The following is a 23,390-nucleotide window of genomic DNA, read 5'->3' on the forward strand; positions in this document are numbered from 1 at the left end:
TAAAAGTTGTTCTTGTTGAAAGTAGCTAAATCAACCTTGAAAACTGCACCACAACAGTACTCTGTCAGTAGGACTGCGTAGGCTATAGAACTTCATACATTTTTTGGGTCAGATTTGTGATCTTGTTTTCATTGATGAAAGAAGGTCCCGATTGAAATTATGCATTTGTCAGTACTATTTATTGAAGGCACACATCTTCTTTGGCTGCTTGTGTTTACACATTTACCATTTTAAAATGTGTCTTCTTTTTCCAATGAAAAAATAGTAGACACATATGTTTACAGTATATCTATATCTGTACAAAGTGATCATAATATACTGTATAGTTGTGCTAGTACTGACATTCCTTTAATTATACTCCACTGCACTTACAAGGGTATTTTTACATTGTTCTTCCTTTTGACACGGTTTCATTCTGTAGAATACTCTTGACTCCAGCAATTACAAAGCTGTCACAACGTTGTACGTTATGTTTATTTATATATTCAAGAGCATTAAAGCAGCTCCATCTTATATGGAAACCCCCTGTATCACAATAGACGTTGTGCAATAAAAGAGAATTGTTGTGGCTCATCTCATCTAAAACAAAATCATGTATCCTTATGTAAATCCCACTGTTTTTATATTTACGGCGATACCCCAACATGTGAATGTCACATTAATAGTTCAAGAACAAAACACACTTGCTCCTGACAGGAAGTGTGAGTAGAGACGTGGTGTACATGCTGAGGCGTTTTGTGTTATCTGGTCTCAGCAGGGTTTCTCACAGCATGTCCATCTCTCCCTCTCTCTCTCGCTCTCTCTCCTGAGCCCTGCTCTCTTTTGCCCTCCCTGCTTCCCTCTCTCAACCCCAAGGCAAAGAGACATGGCAGCAAGAGAAAGAGAGGGCTGGCTGAGTTTCAGAAACATTAACTACTCCCTGGAGATACACACACAGACACAGACGCTCGCACATACAGTGTTGGTTCTGGGCTTCTCTTTTGTGTCGGATCGCCACACTCCATTCTGTTTGGCTTCAGCGCCAATGACTGCTGACATACTGTCATATGTGCACATTATGCGTCTTCTCTCTCTGTCCGTTTCTCTCTCATCATTTAAAACGTGACAGGCACGCAGCCACTGACAGTGACTCTTATTACTATTCAACCGACTCCATTGTCAGGTTTTTCTGCTTCGAAAGTAAACGGGAAAAAAAAGAAGAAAAAAATCATTGGGCTGCGGTTGCTCTTTGAAGATGTCAAGGCTCATTTCCTGGTAACAAACTGACATAAAGTTCACATATATATGATGTCATTATCTAAGACAATTCAATGTCTCGCCGGTCCATAGTGTCTTAGCCGGCGGGGCCGTGGACTCAAAGAGTTCAGCATTAGTTATACCAAGTTCAACACGCAGTGAGTCGAAAAAAGACCTCTCTGCCAGACATTCCGAGACAATTAATTCAAGCCATCTCCACAAAACCCCAGGCTCCCAAGGCCAGTCTCGGAAAAGGACAGACGTAGAGGGATGGTGTCTGTCGTGAGGAGAAGATGTTCATACATATAAATATGAAAATGTGTGTGTGTGTGTGACAATTTCACACATTATTCTAAACTTTTGTGTGTGTGTATGCGTGTATGGCCTGTGTGTGTTGGTGTGTGTCGGCATTGCTGCATGCACACACACTAACACACACCTGTCCAGGAGAGTCAGATTCTCCCCTAATGGCACCATGGGGACCCAATACATTAGCATATTAAAAGGTGACATTCCATGGTCTGAGCCTTGCAGTAAGAGTGTGGCCCCCGATCACTCTGACAGTCTGTCAGCCACACAGCCAGGCCGGAGAGCAGACAAGGAAGACTGTAAGAAGTGCAACATAATGGGAATACCGGAGAGTGGCTGGATATGAGGCAGAAAACACCTGTCCGGCCACAGTAGGGACCTCAGTAATGGAAGGTGGATGTGTCACCTGAGACCAAAGTGTGTCCAAGAGAACTACAGGGAACTTTGCATCTGACCTCACCAAAAGTGGGATATAAGGCCCTATACATTTCTGTATACAGGTCTAGAAGTATTGAATTATGATTGAGGCTTCTTTGTATGAGAGGCTATTGAACAAATCGATACACACACTGTAAATGAACGCATAGAAAATCCTAACACATAAGCAAAGCGGCATGTTTACATCAATTCACACACACACACACACACACACACACACACACACACACACACACACACACACACACACACACACACACACACACACACACACACACACACACACACACACACACACACACACACACACACACACACACACACACACACACACACACACCAGGGTCCAGCAGCTGAGGGGCGAGTGACAATGGATGAGTTCAGTAATTGGCTCTGAACTGCAGCTTCAGCAAAAGCCTTGGTCCTGTCGGAAAACTGTCAAATGTTTGGCATCTGTTACTATAAGTTTCCTCTGCAGGACAGCACACAATGTGAAACACCTGGGTTAGGACATTCCTGCTACCCCCGTCTGCTGTCACAGTTGCAACTGTTCCAGCAACTACTTCAACTCCAGCTCCAGCTAATAATACTTCTGTCAGTGCTGAGGCAACAGAACTGACCTGGCCTCCCCACACCATGACAATATCACCACTGCATGTTGAGCCCAGAAAGAAATAAAAAAAGATAGCGGCTTCTGAAGCAGGAAAGCAAGCGAATGAGAAAAAGTTGAGCGAAACACAGACACAGCGAGAGGCTGATTAATACCAACTGTTTATCAAACAGCAATATCCGAAGCACAGAGAGCTGACGCTGCTGCCGCGGAAACTGATGTAAAAATGGGAAGGATTTTTCATTTGCAGATAACCTGTAGTGTGAGTGAATCCACCCAGCTACCCCTGCTTTCCAGCTCATGAGCAAACAATTACAGTAAAGCGCTCCCTCTCTGCGTGCGTCCTGTGAAAGACATTGTTCAGGTTGTTGTCCTCTACCTTCCTGCTCTCTTCTGTTTTCTTTACAACTATTCCACCAATGTGAGGGCCAATTTTGCAATATGCCAATTCTGAGCGGCTATTAAAAAGAGCGGCCCAGTTACCCTGAGACGTTATAATGATATAAAAAGAAACTTGTATACCCTTCAAAAAGAGGCTGTGAGGGAAACGGTAACATTGTAAATAGGATTGTTTCACCCGGAAGATTTTTAAATGTTTCGGAGCGAAGGTGCAGTAATTCTTATAGTTGCAGAAACTTGTTTTATTGTTCAGTTAACCGGAGGTTTTTCTGGCATGGTAGCCAAACAGCTGACTACTTCAACATTTGAAAAAGGATGAAAATTGCCGCTGCTTCAAAGACCCGCTGTCACTAACTGCAGCCCGTAATTCCACTCATCAATCACTCATACTCATTTTTGCAAGATCAAATTTATTCATGTAGAATTTTAACATCCACTGAGGAAGTCCACTCCTTCTTAATAAAATATTTTGAAAATGCTGGCTGGCAGTCAGCCCAGATTGTGTGTGTGTGTCAGAGAGGTGGATCTTTCAGGGACCTCACTATTCAGTCACAGTCAACTTCTTAGCGTTGCTTCAGCCGACTTGGCAGCTGCATATTAAGGAACATTGTTGAAAAAAACTACAAGCTAATAATAAACTTCCTTACATGTAGGTAAGGTAAGTAGACCTGAACGTCCCTTTGAAAATAGCTAAAAGCCACAGAAGGGAATACAAAGCTGTAAACGTACCTTCATTAGCACTGACTCGCTGAGTTTCTCACGGTTGACAATCTTTATGGCGACTTTCTGGCATGTTACACAGTGGATTCCGAGCTTGACCAACCCTGGAAAAAACAAAAAGGAAAAAAAACAGACTTTATTAGTTGAAATAGCACTTCTTAGATGTCTGTCCTTAGGGCTTATGGCAAGGCGAAGTGTGTTCAGATGACACCAAGAAATAAACTCATACATGATTATGCGAACTACTGAGTTCACAGTGAGTTATGTTTTTCCATGAGGACAATATGCAAGGACATTTCAAATGGACTGCCAATTAAAGAGACGAGTGAAGATAAAAGCTTTGTTTTTTTAAGTTAAGCACTTATGTGCATTGACAAGACAAAAAGGGATGCTCGAGCTTATGTACAGAATGCTGATAATGACTTCTCAAGGTGTAGGCAGTCCCTTAAACAAACTGCCCTCTGGGGGCATATTTGAGTCATAAAGGCAGTAAGTGAGTGGGCCATTGGTGTTATTGATTCCTATAATGTACTAAGCTGTTGTAATGCAGTCATGTCGAGTAAGCTCAAACAGACAATAAAAAAAGCTAGCAATAACAAACAGAGGCATTGCAAAGCTAAAAGTAGATTGTTGAATGGCATATATTGTTCACTTGGGCTGCAAAATGACACAGCAACACACAAACCTATAGGAGAGTAAATTAGGATGTCACATTTAAAACAGCTCAACTGAAAACATTACCATTAACTTTACAGCACAAAAGCATTGACACATGGGGAGACGTGTGAGTGTTTGATACACCACACCAGACAGTTGTATTGGGACTCACAAACAACAACCTGTATGTGTTGGAATCAGTGTCAAAATCAAAACTCACACGTTATAAAATCCTTATATTCGCTACAGAAACAGAGAAGCATCTCCCCTACTTTAGCTGAGTAAATGTCTACAGGCATCCTTAGTTAAATGATTAGCCGTTAAAAGAAAACGTAAACAACAAGCCGGGATGCCCCCAATGAGTGTACAGTTACAGTGGAACAAAGTGGAGTGTTTGATACAAGGGGAGAGCGACAGCAGCACTGATCCATTTTCCACCACCAGGCACCACAGAGCTGCACACACACAGTACAACCATACTTGCTTAAATCAGATAGATCAGTTACAAACTGAAAACAAACACACAGGGATACAAAAACCAATGCCGGCTCTCTTTTATTGATTTCCCCAGAATGGCCTCATGGTGCTGCAGAGATTTACTTGGTAAACTATAGAGTTTTTTTAAGCTCTCTAATGGCTGGCACACTGGATTTACAGAAACACGAAAGAGTAAGAATAATGTGAAGGCGTTGATATGTCTTGCTTCACTGGTACTGGCAGAGATGAAGACACTAGGTTAGTAAGTGTTACAATAGTGTACCTAAAACGAAAGAGACAGTGGCCCGGATACAATAAAGTTGTGTGTCGATTGAGAGAAGTAATGTCCAAACAGGGCTAACTGAAATGAACTAGATTTACATTGGGGTTTCTGGCTTGCTCCCCCACTGTCTCTCACAGTGCGATAACTACACTGTAAGCAATTGCTGTTAATTTACGGCCAAATTTTAACAGTAATTTACTGTATTCATGTATTACGGTTCTTTACTGTACTTAGCAATGCATTGTGGGAAGGTACATTTGAAAAGACAGCTCAGAAGCCCTTAACAGTATGATAATGTTTTAAATTACAGTATACTACAGTATTTTTTGGAAAGTGGGCGGGCAACGGCCTTTTTCAGGAACATTAGTTTGAAATGAGCCATTCCAGATAGGACAAACTTCGAAGGACATGTGCTACGCATCAACAAAAAGTCCAGCATTAAGTCTACTCTGCATTGATCGAGTGGAGCGTCTACACATTTTAAGGTAATATGTTTCTGATCAATTATTTACTCTTAAAATGTGGCTTTAGATAATGTTTGAAATTAAACTAATGCTCAGCAGCCTGTCTATCAAGTGAGTATGTGATTTTAGAATATTGTTTACCAGTGAAGATGAGTTAACTAGCTCAAACATTTATACTTAAGCGCATGTTAGAGTCCATGTATGTTCAAACCTAACAGTGTTGAGCATTAGTGTCTTAGAGTCTTAGTCTTTAGAGTAGTAGCCTACTGGTTGTTTTTAGCTAGTGGATAGCCTTTAGCTCCTTGTTAAGAGCTGATGCAGTGGAGCTGATTATCATATCATGCCACCTATACATTTGAATTGAAGCCTAATATATCAACTGTTTCAAGTGTAATATATTGTCAATTTGGAACCCATAAAATAGTAAATTTTTTACAGTCAGTGTCTAATCTTTGACTATTCTGATTTCAGCTGCTTCAATGGTATAGCCTTAATCTGGAGAGAGGCACAAAGGCCATCCGGGGAACAGTTCCCTCCAAGAAGACATGGTGTGGGGGTCCAGAAGAAGTCAGCTACAGTCAATACACATGTATCAGGTCAGTGCATTCTCTCTCATCTCTCTCTCTCTTTCTCTCACTACTACACTTTTGATTGAGTGATGAAGCAACATTTAGTCACAACAGACTTCATCAGTTTTTTCAGCAGTTGTTTCTGTATATTCCCAATTCTAGATATATTTTGACAATCTTTTTGTTGCTGTTTTACAGTCTCAACACTGGATCAAATCAAGATGGAGGAGCAATGACAGCAAGGTGATGGTCATCTCTACCCGACCCAGAAGACTCCTCTCAGATACCAGCAGTCTACAAACACTCAGACTCTTTCTGGAGCTAAGAAGGCTCCTATCTCAAAAGACTCTTTAAGAGGTAAAAGACAAGCCTACCTCAAAGGATTATTTTAAGAGGTAAACCACAAGGCTTCCATGAGTTTCCCAAATTATCATATAGATGTTTAACAGAGAATGCATTGCATTAAATAAATCAAAATTGTATAGCTGTATTTGTTAATACTGCCCTTAATAAAAGTCTGTTTGATTCACAATATTTTAAGTTGTTTACTGCTTATTTTGCATCACTTCAATATTAATGTATGATATGCATATGTCTTTAGGCCACAGAACAAAACGTGTAATGTTAGAAGTTTGATATTTTAATTTGCTACATTGAGTTATTGTATTACATTACATCTGTCTAAAGTAAACATTTATCAGTTATCTACTTGCAACCATCTAATCAGAATGTTAATTTATTTTCAAACAGAGAAATACTGCATTTCACTTTTACTTTGAAAAACTGTAAAATATTCAACAGTAAGAATACTGTAGAATTAACAGTAACTTGCTGGCGTCTCTGCTGCCAGTATCTTACTGTAAATTTAAAAAAACACAGAAATATACTGTTTTTTCGATTACAGTATTTTACTGTAAATTAATTTAACAGTAAGGGTACTGTAAAATAACAGTAACTTGCTGGCGTCTCTGCTGCCAGCATTTTACTGTTATTTTACAGAAAAATTATTTACAGTGTATACATGCCATAATAAGATTAGAGTCGATGGGCCTTGAGGAGGCGGTAAATGGAAAAGAGCTTGTGAAAGATAAACAGGAAAAGTGAAAAATATTGAGAAATCGGGGATGGCGCATTATTTAAATCACAGGCCACAGATAATTAAGCAATAATGGAGGGCATCGTGTGGGAGTGAAGCTCTGGCTTGGGAGTTGAGGGACCGCGGGGGCGTGGAGCGGAGACACATGGAGGACAGAGAGAGCGAGAGAGAGAGAGAGAATGAAGTGAGACAGAGAGAGAGAGAGAGATGGCAGGAAGCACATGCCAAAAAAGAGGAAGATAAAAGATGGAAAAAAGATTTAGAAAAGGAGATGAAGCATTTGTAGCAGGAGGGGGAACAACAACACAAGTCCATTAGCCTTGTGATGGTAATCATATGTTAATGGCTGCTATAGAGAAGCTCATAAATAACCATAAACACATTAAAAGAGAAAATATCTGCCCGCAAACATGTGAAAACCTAACTGGATTATTTGTCTCACTATCCATCTTACTTCCAGTGCCTGTGTTTTCTTCATGAGCAGAGGGCACATTAGCAAGAGGGAAATGTGCACCGGGAAGGCAGCACATTATGATTTTTTACAGCCACTTTGTGTACGGATTGAAATGAACTCTAAGGAAGTTGACTACATTATAGACGGGAACATAAGACATAAGCCTCTTTTATCACGCGTACATAAACATCACAACTTAAGCATAGTATTAGAACTAATGGTCATTGCGAAACACATTCAAGCTCCACAAAATGAGCCAGAGATGGATAAGAGTGCCCCCACTGGCACACGTATTTGTCTCTTTTGGAATAATGTAATGATCATTTTGTCGTGTTGTGAGATCACTTATGGCTAAATAATAGCAGGCTAATGTTGTGTGCGGGAGAACGGGAGTCCCTAAAATTACGATAAGAAAAGATTTTCCTCACCAAGGAATATCAGGCCACAGATTTGAATATTCCGTAACTTGATTTCTGAACAAAAGTGAAAGCTGTCAATAGGACCTTACAACATGTGAGGTGACTCAGTCCAAGACAAGTGGTAGGCCGAAATCACATCGCTGAGCAATACCGAATTGAATGCTAAAAAGGTTGTATTTTCAAATCAGGCATAGACATATTTTCCCACTAATAGAACTCACTAATATAAATAGAAATATGGTAGAGAATGTCATAATGTGTGGGCGTTTGCATTCACGAAGCTGCAGACAAACAGTACTTGCAAATAATTCCATAGTGTGCCTAAGAGATGGAGTTCTAGTTAGCCAACAAGAATGTGCAGCAAAAAAGTAGAAACTGTTTCAGCCCAGAAAAGAATAAAAACAAATCAGATAATGAATTAATGCAATATAAAAGAGATCTGAGCCTTTATGGTTTTTTTATTTATTTGGCTCAACAACAATATAGCAATTTGTTTGAAGACAAGGATAGTAGTAGATACAAATAGATGCGGTTGACATCTTGGGTGTGCGAGTGCAATGGCCCAGAAACCCACTACTGTACAAATCTTTTTTTCATGTGTTAAGTACCTTCACAGAGGCATGTTTCAGACTCAGCGCCATCACAGCACTTTCACAATTGTTTGACACCAACAGCAGCACCTCTGAAATCAACTCCCCAACTGATATCTTAATGGTTTTACACTCATTACTCAATCCCTGGCTATACGACTTCACTAGCCTCAAGTATGTTGTAATATCTGATTAACCTCTCTCTATCTCCATGTCCACAAATCAACCCCCCAACCTAATAGCCTTCCCTCTAATGTCCTGTAATAAGTGGGTGATAGCGTAACACTCCCCGTGCCCCTTTCACCTGCCTGCCTGACGAGACTAAACCATTGAGGAAAAGCCTGGATGAACATGCTGAGCCCAAGCTAAGACTGGGGGAGGAGTGTTGAGGAGATACCGTGGAAGTCACAAGAGGGTTTTCCTCTGGATGTGGCTGGGCTTTGCAGGTATGTCTGTCTTTGAACGTAGCTTCAAACGTGAGGCTTTGGCTGAAAGCACCAAGGATCAGAGATTCAAGAGAGGGGGGCGGGGGGAGAATACAGGGAAGATGTTGCCGCCAGTGTCTGTATATGATTGTGTGTGTGATCATGTGGATTACATTTGATTTTCAATTGTAACTCTGTGTAGTTGTTACTCAAAATGAAACAATAAAAATGACTTGTGTGCTATACAGACATGTATGCAAGTGTATATCTCTCTGTACAGCTGGAACTTTTGTAGGTGTTGAGCTGATGTATAGTAGTGTTTGTATTCTCTCTCTCTAGCACAGCACTGTGCTGTGATTAAGTGTCCAATATAGGTCATTTATTAACTGGACCAGGGAGACCGCATGCAAACTGCTTTTGTCACACACTGTACACTTCTATACTTTTCATTAACACACACACACAGACAAAGGATCGCTGTGCAGTTAACCTGAGTTTTGCAATGCCACTGAATCCGCAAGCGCATCGATCGTCCTCCCTCCGAATCAATAGCGTCAAAAGCTCTCGCCTTCACAACAATGTCAGAATAATGACACCAGCCATAGACTTATGGGGAGGAGAGGCCACCATCGACTGACCCCTAGGCCTCCATCTTGGCTCTGCACTCTTTGCTTTCCATGCCGCTCTGTGATTAATGATGTAATGTGAAGCGACCGCTGGAGGAAGACACAGAATGAGAGCGTTGGTCTACGGCTCAGTGAGCATCACAGCTGAGTAGCGTTTTGCTGCACTGTGCTGGAAGCTGCCGCATTGCTTCCAAGCCATGGTTTCCATCATTTCCCCCCGCTGGCTTTTGATCAAATTGGGGATGAAAAATAAAAGTTTTTGACTTAAAGCGGAGTTGATCGTGTTGGCAGAACCAAGACGACAGGCTAGAGAAGTAAGGGACAAAATAATAAACAAAAACGAAAGACACAAAGGAAGAGAGAAATGGGAAAAAAAACTGTGGGAACAATGGCTGTGCAATATCTCACTCTTAATGAAAACAGCTCATTAACAGCAATGAGAGCCAAGACTGGTGAAAATGTTAGAAATCTAATTTTCTTCTATGCAGAAACTACAGTAAAGAAGATTCTGGCTGTTTGTCTCTTGCCTCATCAGTGTGCCAGCACTGAGCTGGTAATGAGATTGTTGTCTCACTTCAGTGTGTCTTCTTAAGTGATTTCACTTCATGATATCACAGCTGAACTTGCTGACATCTTGAACGGATATCAGGTTATATTCATTACGCAAACTTTTTGAATAAAGCAACTTTCTGAAATTCACTTTTGGGCCCTGGAAAATGTGAGGAGATATTCCCTGATTTCGACAAAAAGTGATTTAGACAAAAAGCATTCAACATAATTGCTGACTCCACCTTTAAAATAAATATCTGGAATGCTTTAGGGTACCGAACAATTTTTGCAGCGGGGCAGTTTCTCTGAGTGAGCTTTACCAGACTATAAAGTGAGAGCTGTTTATAGCACTTTATCTAAATCCTTTGACCTGTTATGGGAACTCCCTGTGGGCCCTGGTCGGCATGTTAATGTTTGCTTTTCTCTGCCTTCCCTTGAAGCTATATCTAGCCTGGCAGAGCAGCCAGGATTCCCCCCATTCTAAGAGAGAGAAACCTTATCTCACTCTGTGTTAACTTGTGAGAGCTCTTCCTCTTCCAGCTTCCATAGCATGCCTATCAATGGTAGATTGATCATAGGCCAGTACTGGGACATCCATAGGGGAGCAGGCAGGAGAGGAAAACTGTAAGCCTGATTTTTGCCTTCCAACAATCTGATACACAGAGAGGTAGCCTGGGCAAGGGGACAGGAACTTTATCGTTCATTCTGCGAGAGGCTCTTTATGATTTCCACCTACTAATCACACAAACACACACAATGTTTTCAGCCTCATCCTCCTCAAATTATTGGCATCCATGCGGTTAAAGATCATTACTGGGGAAAGCCTAATTTCCACTTGGGGGGCGACTCCTGCAAGAGAGTAGCGTTGGATGAAACTGAGTTGTCTCGACAGTTGCGCACCTCTCTCACTCTCAAACTTGATCTTTCAGAAGGCCTAAGCCAACGCTGGCAGATGGTGGTAGCTTATGCTGGCTTAGCTTTCTCCTCCCTGAGGCGCTGGCTCGGAGAAGCTGGTTGCCCTTAGGCACAGATCTGCGAGCTGCCTTCCACTTCTGCTCTCTAACCCCGGTGTGCTCTTTGCGGGGGCTACAGCTCTGCCCTGGGATCAGTGTTTTGAAAGGAAAACATGATGTGATACTGCGGCCTTACTCCTCCTGCTTCACCTGGCTCTATGGAAAGCCCCTGCAGCAGGGCGTGGGAATCCCCCTCCAGCAGGGTAAATGCCAGGAGTTGACGACCTGTGATCAACCACCAATGCCTTGTTTCTTTCTTTGACACAAAGCTTTGGTGGTTTTGGTGTTCATACATGACTACACTTAAAAACAGACTTCATGTATGTGGGAGGGGACTGAAATAAAATGACATGTTATCCTTGGAGTTAGACAGTATGTTCTTGTGTTCCATTGTAGAAGAGATACAGTCACCTCACACACAAGTTCTGCTTCTGCCAACTATTTCTCTCTTCCCATCATGCGGCACTTCAGAACTACAGAGAGAGTCAGATTTACCAGAGCATAAAGGCAAGAAAGAAAGAAACGGGGTAACTGCTTTCAACCCGTTTATAATAATACAAGTAAATAAAAAAAAATAAAAAAAGGGAAATAAATGAATATAGGGTTGCATGTTGCTTTTCGGTTGTTGGTTTATTGATTTAGATTAATGTTTGACCCATCACTGTAAAAACCTGCGTATGAATCCGTATTTTAACGAGGCACTGGGGAAATCCTCGCTGCGAAAATCTCTGCTTCTGTCAAGTACGTCTGTTTCAAATCAGCTTGTGTTTTCTCTTGTTTGTGGTGCCAAATTCTGCCCTCATTCCATCTCTCCCCGTTAGTCTTTCCTAACTCATTTATCTCTTCTGTATTCTCTCTATTCATCCTCTCATCTAGAGCGAATGAGAGGGAAGACACCAGCAGAAAAGCTGTTGAGTCACACTGTGCGGGAGGGAGACTGGCGTGTTGAAGATCAAAACAATGCTCGCTCACTGCTCAACAAATGCACTCTCTCTGGCTCTCTCTCTCTCTCTCTCCCACCGCTTCTATCCTCCCTCCCTTCATTCACTAAAGCTCTCTATCTCTTCCATTCCTCCACCTCCTCTTTCGCTCCCCTTTTTTTGCATTTTCAGTCAGCCGTGACGTGAGTCTACCCAGCCTGAATTCCCATGCAAGCCTCTAAGCCTTAAGCAACAACGGCAGTACAACAACAGAGGCCCAGGCCAAGAGAACAGCTTCAAAAAGCAGGAAGATCATTTTAGCCTTTAGGTTTGCTGGGGAGAGAAGGGAGGCACTCTGACGCATGCATACAAGAACAACTGTTTATTTGGCCCGGGTGCAATTTGCTCGACAGCTCCCTTTATAAGTTAACTCCCTAAACAAAACAAGAGATCCCTTGGTAAATACAATAATAACACTACTTTGCTTTGATAACAGAAATGGAAGTTGTTTTTTCTCACTAGAGCGCTCTGGGAGGATTTGATTCCTTGCTCTGAAGCACTTGAACCTGCAGGTAAAATGCATTTCTCACTCAATGAATACAGTAATCTAACAAAGATTCCGTTAACTGATGGGAGAGTGCAAGTATGATCAATTCCCCCTACAGTTTAAAAACTTACTTTGCATTGATTTGGCATTCTCAGATCAAAGCACCAGCCAGTAAACCTGGTATTTTAATAATATCCATGGTACACTCAAGCTAAATGTGTGTGGTCACCATCTATCTGATTATCTGTGTAACCGATACATCAAGGCACAGATTTGCAAACTGCTTCTAAAGTGACATTTATTCCGCTACTCAAGTGGCCTCTACAGCAGCTAGCATCTGCTCCCTGAGTGTGTCTATATGTGTATATGTTCTGTGTTTCACTACATGTTTTTGTCTTTTGCTGTTACATGGAGTGTGCAAAGTCCATTACATATACACGACTGCATTTAGATAACATCGCCCCAACAAAAACAAACAGAGTGAAATATGGCATGTTTAGGGCGCTGGAATGCTGGGTGGCCTCGAGGCAGTAATCTATTTTTCACACACTGAAACAAGTATGAGAGCGATTGAGAACATCGCCCAAAGGCAGCAACTAGTGAGCGACGCGCTTAGTCATTTAACAAGCTCTCCGATTGGCAGATCTTACAAAAAAATCCCCACCCTTTCAGCATCAGCCTCATCAGCATGGAAATATATGCGCAAACACATCCTATGAAGCTCATCACTTGCGCAGTGGAAGACTCAAAACTTCACACACTCTTCTCTTTCGCCTGTAGGGCTAAAAGTCTCATCGCCAGAGGTAAACCAACCCATAATTGCCTTGCAGAAAATAGCTCAGAAAGTTCAGGTTGTCATGTGCAAAATGGGCCATGATGCAGATGACTTGCTGGCAACATAGGCTACATGTTAACAGGACTGTCCATAATATATCTGTTTCTGAAGCCATATTTGAGCATGAAAGGCTGAATATTCTTCTGCAGATTTTGTGGATTAAACATGCAAATTTAAAATTAAAAAAATCAGGGAGAACTTTTTTGGGCTAGAAATGTTGTCTCTTGTGAGGAGACGGGTCTTCCCATTAAGTTGATCAGAGGCAGCCATATCTCTCCTCTCCTCTCCTGAATCCCCTCTTCTCTTCCGACATGTCGTCGCAGATTGAAAATATTCGGCTCTGAATTCTGGCTTGAATGTGACTGGAGTTCAGGGCCACAGAGCCAAAGTGAGAGTGACAGTGTCAGACGAATGTTCTGCCCACAATCCCAAACGGGAACATCAGAGAAAAAAAAACATGAATGAAGACACGTCATCGGGCATATATTGGAGAGATGGGAGGACAGGGGGAAAGAATGAAAGAAAGAAAAAGAAAAAAGAAAGTTGCGACAATGAGGCCAGTGAAAGGGAGATGGAGAAATACATGAAGCTGCTGAGGAGAGACATAGTCAAAATACGGAGAGATAAAAAAAAGTGGGCTCTGGGAGGGGGCGGGGCATGAGGACTCAGATCTATTTTTAATGCCTCTGACTGGGGATCAGCAAAAGGAATGTATAATTACAGACTCATGAATAATGCAAGCAGGCTTCTTTTAATTAGCCACACCAGGCCCGATGCAGCAACCGTGGCAGACGGGACAAACACGTGCACGGGCACACGTATACGTACACAAAATATCTACCATATATATAAAATACCTGGACACAATGAGCAGATAAGATGGTACCGGTGCGCATATGTGTGTGTCACTTTTGAGACATATGTGTGTGCATGCTAAACATGTACTCACACACTCCTCCTCCGGGGAGAGACGGGAGTCAAATAAAGAGGTGAAATGATGAGCTAAGGATTGGTGCCTCGGTGATGACTCTCTTGATAGGCTTCACAGTGCGAGGAGCCCCTAGACACCACTCAAAAGAGCTGCACACTGTCTGCCTGTCAGTTGTTAGATAACCCCCAATATAAGAGTATATGAATTATTAAACATCTGACTGGATAATATTACAAAACCTCGCTGTAACCATAGAAAAGCGATGCTCGCAGTGGCAATGTGCTTCTTTCTGTATTGTTTCACACACGCTAACACAAAGAAGCACAACAAAAACATTGCAATTTCTGGCGTTCAAGTTGTGCAGAGCAGCCAATTGTGTGGGCTAGGAAAAAAAAGATGAGGGGGAGAGAGGAGATCAGATTCTAAGGAGCAATTCATCAAACTTTCCTCATCTATAATGCAGCTCGAAGTTATTTCATTAATTAACTATGTTTGGGTTGTCTACTACGCAACATCTTAATTGTCAAACATGGATCAAGCCGGAACAGACTTCAGAGAGATGAGTTCTCATCAACCTGTCTTAATAAACTAGCTTTCTAACTGAATGGAGATTGACATGAACGGTCCAAGCTCAGCCAGGAAAAAAAAAAACTCAACTAAACTCTCTGGGCACATCAAGAGCAGGCAGGAAGCTGGTTCCCAAGTTGGAAAGGACACATCAAGACGCAGGCAGGATGTTATTCGGTTGTTATCTGGCAACCTCAACTTCTCCCCAATCTTCAGAGCCTTCATTTGTAAGCTAATTTGTGGCTGGCAAAAGACAGGGCTTGAGTATGGGAGAGGATATTGGATGTAATTCGATGTCTCACTCCATGTTGGTTTGTTGATTGGAGTTTAATTGGCAATGAGGGGTGCTACGTTCCCACTTTGGCGGGTGCAGGCAGAGGGAGAAGACAGCTTGAGCTCACGGACGGAAAATGAGTCCCGCTATGATGTTTTTAATAGGGAAAGCGAGAAGCACCCGCTCAGAGCTACAAGCTTCACTTCACACAGCTCAAGATAAGCACATCAAAGAGAAACTACAGACAAACAGAGGCATCCTTCTTTTATTGTCTGATGTGTTGAAAACTAAATATAAGGACTTTCACCTAGAAACTTTTTGACATTCGGTTGTTTCATAAATAAAAAAGATGAACAAAAAATATCAGCAGGAAGGATTGTTCAAGGTGAGCACAGACCCCACTATTATGGTCAATATGCACAAGGTTGTTGCTATATACAGTGTGTGGATCTGGGGCAGAAAAATATTCTATAGGGGCTGTGTGTGTGTGTGTGTGTGTGTGTGTGTGTGTGTGTGTGTGTGTGTGTGTGTGTGTGTGTGTGTGTTCCCGGTAGGGGGTTGCCTCCCGGTGTGTGACATTGATACACCTTTCAACAGTACTGCCAAGTGGTTTCCTCTCCCAGCTTGTCTTCCTTTTACCTACGTCTCCACAGCCTTTATGTTCTACTAGTGTAGAACAAATGCTGCACAGGAAAAAGGTCAAAGTGTCAAAGCTTCACCATTAAGCGAGTGGTCCAATCGGAAACAGGTCGAGGTACGGAAACAATGAAGACAAGATGTGTGCTTTTGGGTGTGTGGGTGTGGGTGTGGGTGTGAGTGTGAGTGTGTGAGTGAGAGAGTGTGTGTGTGTGTGTGTGTGTGTGTGTGTGTGTGTGTGTGTGTGTGTGTTTGTGTGTGTGTGTGTGTGTGTGTGTGTGCGTGTGTGAGAGAGAGAGATAGAGATAACTGCCTTTTAGTACAGCATGGAAGGTTATCACCAAGACCTACATTGCTGTATGGTATAAGGAATATTTCAATTTAACCTCAAATTTTAAGAGCCAGATCAACACAAGAAGAGTGAAAACTATCGATTCATCTATCACAGAATTGAAAGGAAACCAACTAAGACTGAAAGCATTTTGATTTCCTCTTATTTTTAACAGTTTGCTCTGTAAATGCTTGTGCACTTGGCTAGTAGAACATATCATTAGTAGATATGGGGCCAATATACCTGTTTTAACATATTTGAAAGGATGCCTTTCAGCTTGCGCTAAAATTTCCCAGGATCAGGTTGAGCAGGTGAAGCAAAATCCCTGTGCCATCATGTCATAAGAAGAACTAAGAGTTTATACAATCGTGCAAAAGTTATCTTGTGTATTTCCACATTAACACACATTTATCTTCAACAGTTTTCAGAGACACCCCCAGTACAAGTGCTGAGATGAGTGAAAAATGACTCATCGGATTTGGAACGTGTTCCACTTTTTCTCTATTTTTACATCCATGCATAATTCCAAGCTAGAAGCACTTTCTGTTGAGCAGGATAGCGCATAGTCATACAGACTCATTTGAATATTATCTTAAAGGCACACTACATTATCTTTTCTTGTTGAGAGCTCTTTTCCCAACCGGTCACACTCTTGTCAAGCTTTAATATCTTTATCTTTTATTTTTCATTGCTATTTTACCTGCGGTTCAACCCTCTGCTATTTCGTCTTGTTTCAGTCAAGCACCAAAATAACTCCCAACTGGAGCCACGTAGAAGAAAACAATTGCGCTAGTTTATAGCATGAACACTTGATGTAGTGGATCATGGGACAAGCCAGGTGGAGGAGCTGCAGAAACACGTATGTGGAAGGATTGACTACATGGAGAGAGTCACGATTGGAGGATGCATTGGTAACTAACTGAGCAGCTATTGGTGGAGCCGTTGACACCCCTCTCCAAGGAGTGGGATCATTTCGAGCGACTCTCTTGGCTGAATCAATGCATCAGCGGCAGCTTGCTCATTATCCAAGCCACCGCTGCATCTCAATGAGGCATCATGGGAATTTTTTTTTTTACATTCTCTCGAACTCTCCCTCTTTCTCTCCGTCTTTCTCTCTCTCTCTCCCCCTGAAGCTCGAGTCCCTCTATCCTTTTCACTTTGTCCCTTATTCCCTCTTCTCAGTCAATCAGTCACTCTTCCTTCCTACCCAGCCTCTTCTTGTTTTTTTTCTCTCTTATCAGCAACCCCCCCCCTCCAATTTCTCCCAGGGGACATCAAGAGGTATGGCACTGCTGTTGCATCATGCGTTCCTACCAAAACAACAACAGTTTGTGTCTGTCTGAGCATAGAAAAGTGATGGTTTGTTTCGAAAAAATATCCAATTCTGAAACGCATTGTGTGTAGGTGTGTATGTGTGTGTGTGTGTGTGTGTGTGTGTGTGTGTGTGTGTGTGTGTGTGTGTGTGTGTGTGTGTGTGTGTGTGTTTGTCTGCATGAACAGTGCACACAGGTCTTCCAGTGAGCAACATCCTATTGCTGAATGGAAATGTAAGCGGTTCTGGAGAACAGGGCTTGAAAAATTGCCTTAGAAAAAAGAGCAGACACACAACAACTGCATATACACAGACACACAGACACACACACACACACACACACACAACCACATGCACACACACACAACCACATGCACACATGGAAGTACTAAAGTACTAAAGTGCACAAAGCAGAACACCAAGGGGACCTCAAGAGTCCATTTCACCTGGCCTTTTTTTTTTACTGAACAAAGACAGATCAGAGAGTGAGTTGTCTCACAAAGCCAAAAGGGAAAAACTCGATAAAAAAAAAGAGATTAATGGAAAAAAGGGGAAGAGAGGACACGGAGTCTGACAAAAGTATATTGACTGAAGAAAGAACAGCAACACTTAATACTTTAATAGAAGTAAACAGAGAAAGACACTGATGAGAGAGCGACGTCACAGAGTGTGCCGGGTCTATACGTATTATACCACGGGGGGAAAGTGAGAGAGCAGAGAGACATCTGTTCAACATGACTTCAGGGGGGCTTTTACTCTGATGTCAGCCTGTCACCACGTACACGACCGCAGGAGTAAGCCCACGCTGAGAGCCTGAGTGCACACGCCACACACACACACACACACACACCCTATAGCAAACACTCTCTCTTCCTTACCCTCTTTTCATCACACCAGCCCCAATAAAAAATCCACAGCCATAACCAACCTTTTACAAAACAAGAGAGTAGTAGGTCTAGGGGGCTCGCTTCATCCTCTCACTAGATCATAAGCTTTTGATGATATATGTTAATTGACTGAACACAACTGTATTAATCCTTCAATTAAAGAGATATTTCCATCACTTTGTGCATTGATTTAGAGTAGCGCTGAAAAGGTTCTATCAGCAGAGAAAATGAATCAGCATCACAATTGTTGATGTTGTTTTGCAAAACAAAGATGCTCGCTCCGGGCTAAAATGTGAAAATATTGTTGCTTTCTTTTTCTGTTTAAAGGCCTTCTTCACCAGTTGGAATATGAAGGTGTATTGAACTCGGAGATCCTATGAAGTATAAATGTGCAAAAAAAACACCTTCATATTCCAACCGGTGAAGTAGGCCTTTAATGGCACTGTTTCATGTACAATATTTGAGGTTTGGATTGTTTTTCAGCAAAGTCCAATCATGTATAAACAGCATCACATTTGGCAAAATAAACAGTTAATTGGAAATGTTAACCTTATCACAATCATGATCAAATGATTGTCGCTGCAGGGCTAATCTGGAGTGACCACCAGATTACGGCAGTTCACATAAACAAACGTAGGATTTCAACTAATGTTAAGCACTCTTATGATATTACATAAAAGGCTTATATTATATAAACCAGAGCAGGGCAGCTCACCCTCACTATTACCCTATCAGTATTGACATCATTTTGCCATGTATAGCTAAAGAACAGATTCAATTTAAGAAGCACCAAGGGAGGACGGCCTGTATACGAACAAGTATTAAAAAAGAAAAAAAGTATTTTGTTGAGCTGTTGCAGTAAACAGTAAACTCGACATTGTCTTGATTATCTTGGCGTTTACAAAATGTCACTGGCCATTACGTGACACCTGACTGCAGCCCCTAGCTGGCTACAGCGCCAGTGAACTTTCAGAGACCTCTGGTGTTGTCTTGTTCATCTCCAAGGCCATCAGTGGGGGGAAAATACTGCAGTCATTAAAATGATAATGATACAGTCAGAGCAACTGACGATGTATCGATCGGACACCAACACCTCCCCCATCTGTCGCGCCCACCCACACACACACACACACACACACACACACACACACCCATATGATGAGTATGACTGTGTGTGTGTTTGCCTGCTTTGTGCGTATATAACTCATGTTTGCGTTTGTCTTGTCAATAACATAACTGCTCTTTACCTTTTGGACCTAAGGATGAGGAATCGCTCAAACACTCCAAGCACTGTCAATTTGCACCATTAAGTGATATGATCTCTCACACGCGCAGACAGTATCAATGCCCAGTGTCAGAGCAGACAGAATTGAAACATTAGTCATGTTTGCAGGGGCTGATGATGGCTTTTATATATCATGTTAATGCTCATGAAGCTGTCACAGGGAGCCTTGCAGACATGGGCGGTATCCCTGACATGCGTATTACATGTTGTACATCACCGGACCGGTATGTGTATCCTGGCATAACGGCTATGAATGACTCTGTCACAATGGCATGATGCATGTTGCCCTCATGTGATGCATGTGTGCCAGGCTGTTTTGCACACACTACGTCTCTTGACATTCAAAAGACAGAAAAACAAAAGGGATTGGACTGAAGACCTTTTAGACACCTCATTGGACCGTTCTCACTCACGATGGGACAAACTGGAGTTCAAGTAAACCAATTTCTGCATTCTGGTGCTTTCGTCCTTCGCAGGGCCCATCTCATCGTTGAAGAGACGCACTCTCCAATGCATGTCTGAGCGGGCGACTGCCAATCAAGATGTCAGGAGTGTCTGATGGACAATCCTCTCAGCCACTGATGACTGACGGAGAGGTTTGAGAAGGGGCGGCTTGGGTTCATGTCAAGGGCTCCACTGGCGCGGGGGTTGCTATGGCGTCGCTATGGAGACATGGCTATGGAGGTATGAAGTGGTTTATGATGGACACTGATGGGGGCGGTCCACACCAGAGGTTAAAGTTACAAAGAGGAACTGCTTTTTAGATTTCGCATTTGTGCAAAGATGACACATCAGTTTTACCCCCTCCATGTGTGCATCTCCCTGGCCTGTGTGCAATGCCGCAGTAATGGGAAATACGCACAGAGCTTAACAGTCATACGCTGTGTGTGGAGATTTTAGGTCAAACATACACACACACACACACACACACACACACACACACACACACACACACACACACACACACACACACACACACACACACACACACACACACACACACACACACACACACACACACACACACACACACACACACACACACACACACACACACACACACACACACACACACACACACACACACACACACACACACACACACGGCAAACTCTGCCTGGAGCTGATGACGCAAAGAGGCTCATAACTCTGGCACAGTGCATCGCTCAATTGCAGATAGGGGGGTGGGGGGGGGGGCAGGAAGCAAACAGGGATGGATAACAGAGGGACAAGAGGTAAGAGACTGGGTGGTACAAGCTGAGGAGTTGTCGCTGCATCTGTAAATGAAATACAAACTGTCCTGCAAGCATATGCACACACACACACACACACACACACACACACACACACACACACACAGACAAACACACACACATACACAGACAGACAGAGACACACACACACACACACACACACACACACACACACACACACGCAGGCCATCATCAGAGAGAGGGAGATTACCACTAATCTGCACGAACATGTGACTCTGTGACCGTATAAAGTGATGACTCTGCTCAGAGATATACACCAGGCTGAGTAATGGAATGAGAAAGAGAAGGTAAAGGAAAGGAGTAGGGTAAAGCAAGTGAGTGTGTGGAGGAGATGGGGCGTTAGGTAACCAGTACCAGCTCCAGCCAGTTGGGGGCTCCCTTTCACCTGCACCTTTGCCTCATCCCCCCATCCACTCTATTTCCTTTTCCTCCTTTTCATTCACACTCTGCTCCTCTTGTCTCTTCTCATATCTCTGCCTTTACATTTGCCTTGTAACTTTGTTTGTATTTGATGCCTTTCAACTATATGCTCTTTCTCTCTCCCTCTCTCTCTCTCTCTCTCTCTTTGTGATTATGTTTCTTCCTATTGCTTTCAATCCCACTCATCCCCATTCTGTCTCTCTCTTTAAGATGGTCTGTTTTTTGGTTTTGTTTTTTTTGCAAGCACTGCAATCCTGTCCAGCCACAATGATTGTATTGCAGAGACACACAGAAAAGAGGACACAGTCGGAGAGAAAAGGAATAAGAGACTAGAGATGTGGAAATAAGGGGAGAAAGAGTGCAATTAAAAAGGTGGAGTCAGCCATGCTAGGGAAACGCTTGTTGACCAAAAGAATATTTGGCAAAATTCGTGAATATCTCTGCATGACTTTCAGAGCACACACAGTAAAACAGGTAGTGGATCATGAGGAGATATTCACAAGCATTCTCCACAATTGCTGAAAAAAAATTAAACAGGAATCAGGGAATACGTTTTTATGCATGTAAAGGATGTGTATACCAACTGCTGGATAGAGTCGCACAGGGATGCTCACACACACTCATGAGAAGACAGCGCTATTGTTGCTAGGAGAGGAGCGAGGTGGGAAAAAGGGAGGATGAGGGAAGGAAGGAGTGAAAAGAAGGGCTGATGGAGAGACAGTTGGACAGAGAGAGCAAGGGAGGACGAGGTGAGGCGAGGAGTGTGGTACATGGATGGTGCCCCTGTCGATTAGAGGACAGCCACCTCCTCCCCTGCATCCGTAATGTCAGTGATTTCACATACCATCACCTCACTGCAGAGACCTGCTCCCCTTCGCCACACACACACACAAACACAAACACACGTACGCACACACACACACACACACACACTGTCAGCTATAGCCTTAGCCAATGAAGGGGAACAATGAGAGAGAAGAATGACACAAGAAAAGGAGGAAGAGAGCAGGGGAACAAACTGAATGGAGCATGATGGGAATGCCAATAATGTAGGTCTATACAAAAAAAGATGAAAGAAGTTAATGACGTAATAAAAAAGGAAAAAGAGAAATGCAAAAAAGAGAGATACAAACAGCAGACTGAAGGTGCACGTATACAAGTTGCTGTACCGATACTTTTCCCCCATCGTAGCTCGTGTCTATCAACAGACAGCCTGAGCACTATGGCAACCAGCACTGCATTATTACAGCAGCCTAGCTAATGCATGAAAAACAACTCTCTCTTCTGCAGTCAGTTCAAGACGCTTCCTTGCACTCGTAAGTCTTTCAAATATGAGCTACCTGATTAGAATGAAAAATGTCAGAATGCATTACTAATGCATCGTGTTACTTTTTCACTTCTCAAGTGTATGTGCTACAGCAGACTGTCTAACACCAGGGTTAACCGACAGCCTTGTACGTCAGTTTAAGATGCCTTTCTGCAAACCCCCACTTAAAAAAATTATAATTATAACATTTCCATCTTAAGTATTGTAAGTTGGACCCTGCTACAGGTTTCTTGCTGCCTGTGTCCTTTTATATGAAAACAATAATAATACATGAGTCACTTAAACCTTACAAACCAAAGAGAGGAATAGGTTGTGTTGCTGCATCTGAAAGTGTTTCTCAAGGCAACACTGTGCTTGGAAGATTTCCACAATAGAAGGCCTTAAGTGACTACATTTCAACAGTAAATAAGCACTCGCGTCTGGTGCTTGAGGTTTGAGCATCTGTTTAGAACACAACTTCTCAATGAGCAGTTCTCTAATCACAGTTGACTGTGTCTTACCTGGTAGACG

At 42.5% G+C, this 23,390-nt stretch overlaps 1 protein-coding gene across 1 annotated transcript in view; it reads right to left on the minus strand.

Annotated features, from left to right (window-relative positions):
• LOC307250986 (serine/threonine-protein kinase BRSK2-like) overlaps positions 1-23,390 on the minus strand; it is a gene marked incomplete at both ends in the record, with an annotated part of 167,716 nt that overhangs the window by 67,327 nt on the left and 76,999 nt on the right. Inside the window, one exon of the mRNA XM_080028278.1 lies at positions 3,722-3,816. Coding sequence (XP_079884404.1) covers positions 3,722-3,816 — 95 coding nt within the window. The remainder of the gene's footprint in view (positions 1-3,721; positions 3,817-23,390) is intronic.

The sequence above is a fragment of the Ammodytes marinus genome (genome assembly GCF_949987685.1).
Source record: "Ammodytes marinus genome assembly, chromosome: 5".
Classification (NCBI taxonomy): domain Eukaryota; kingdom Metazoa; phylum Chordata; class Actinopteri; order Uranoscopiformes; family Ammodytidae; genus Ammodytes; species Ammodytes marinus.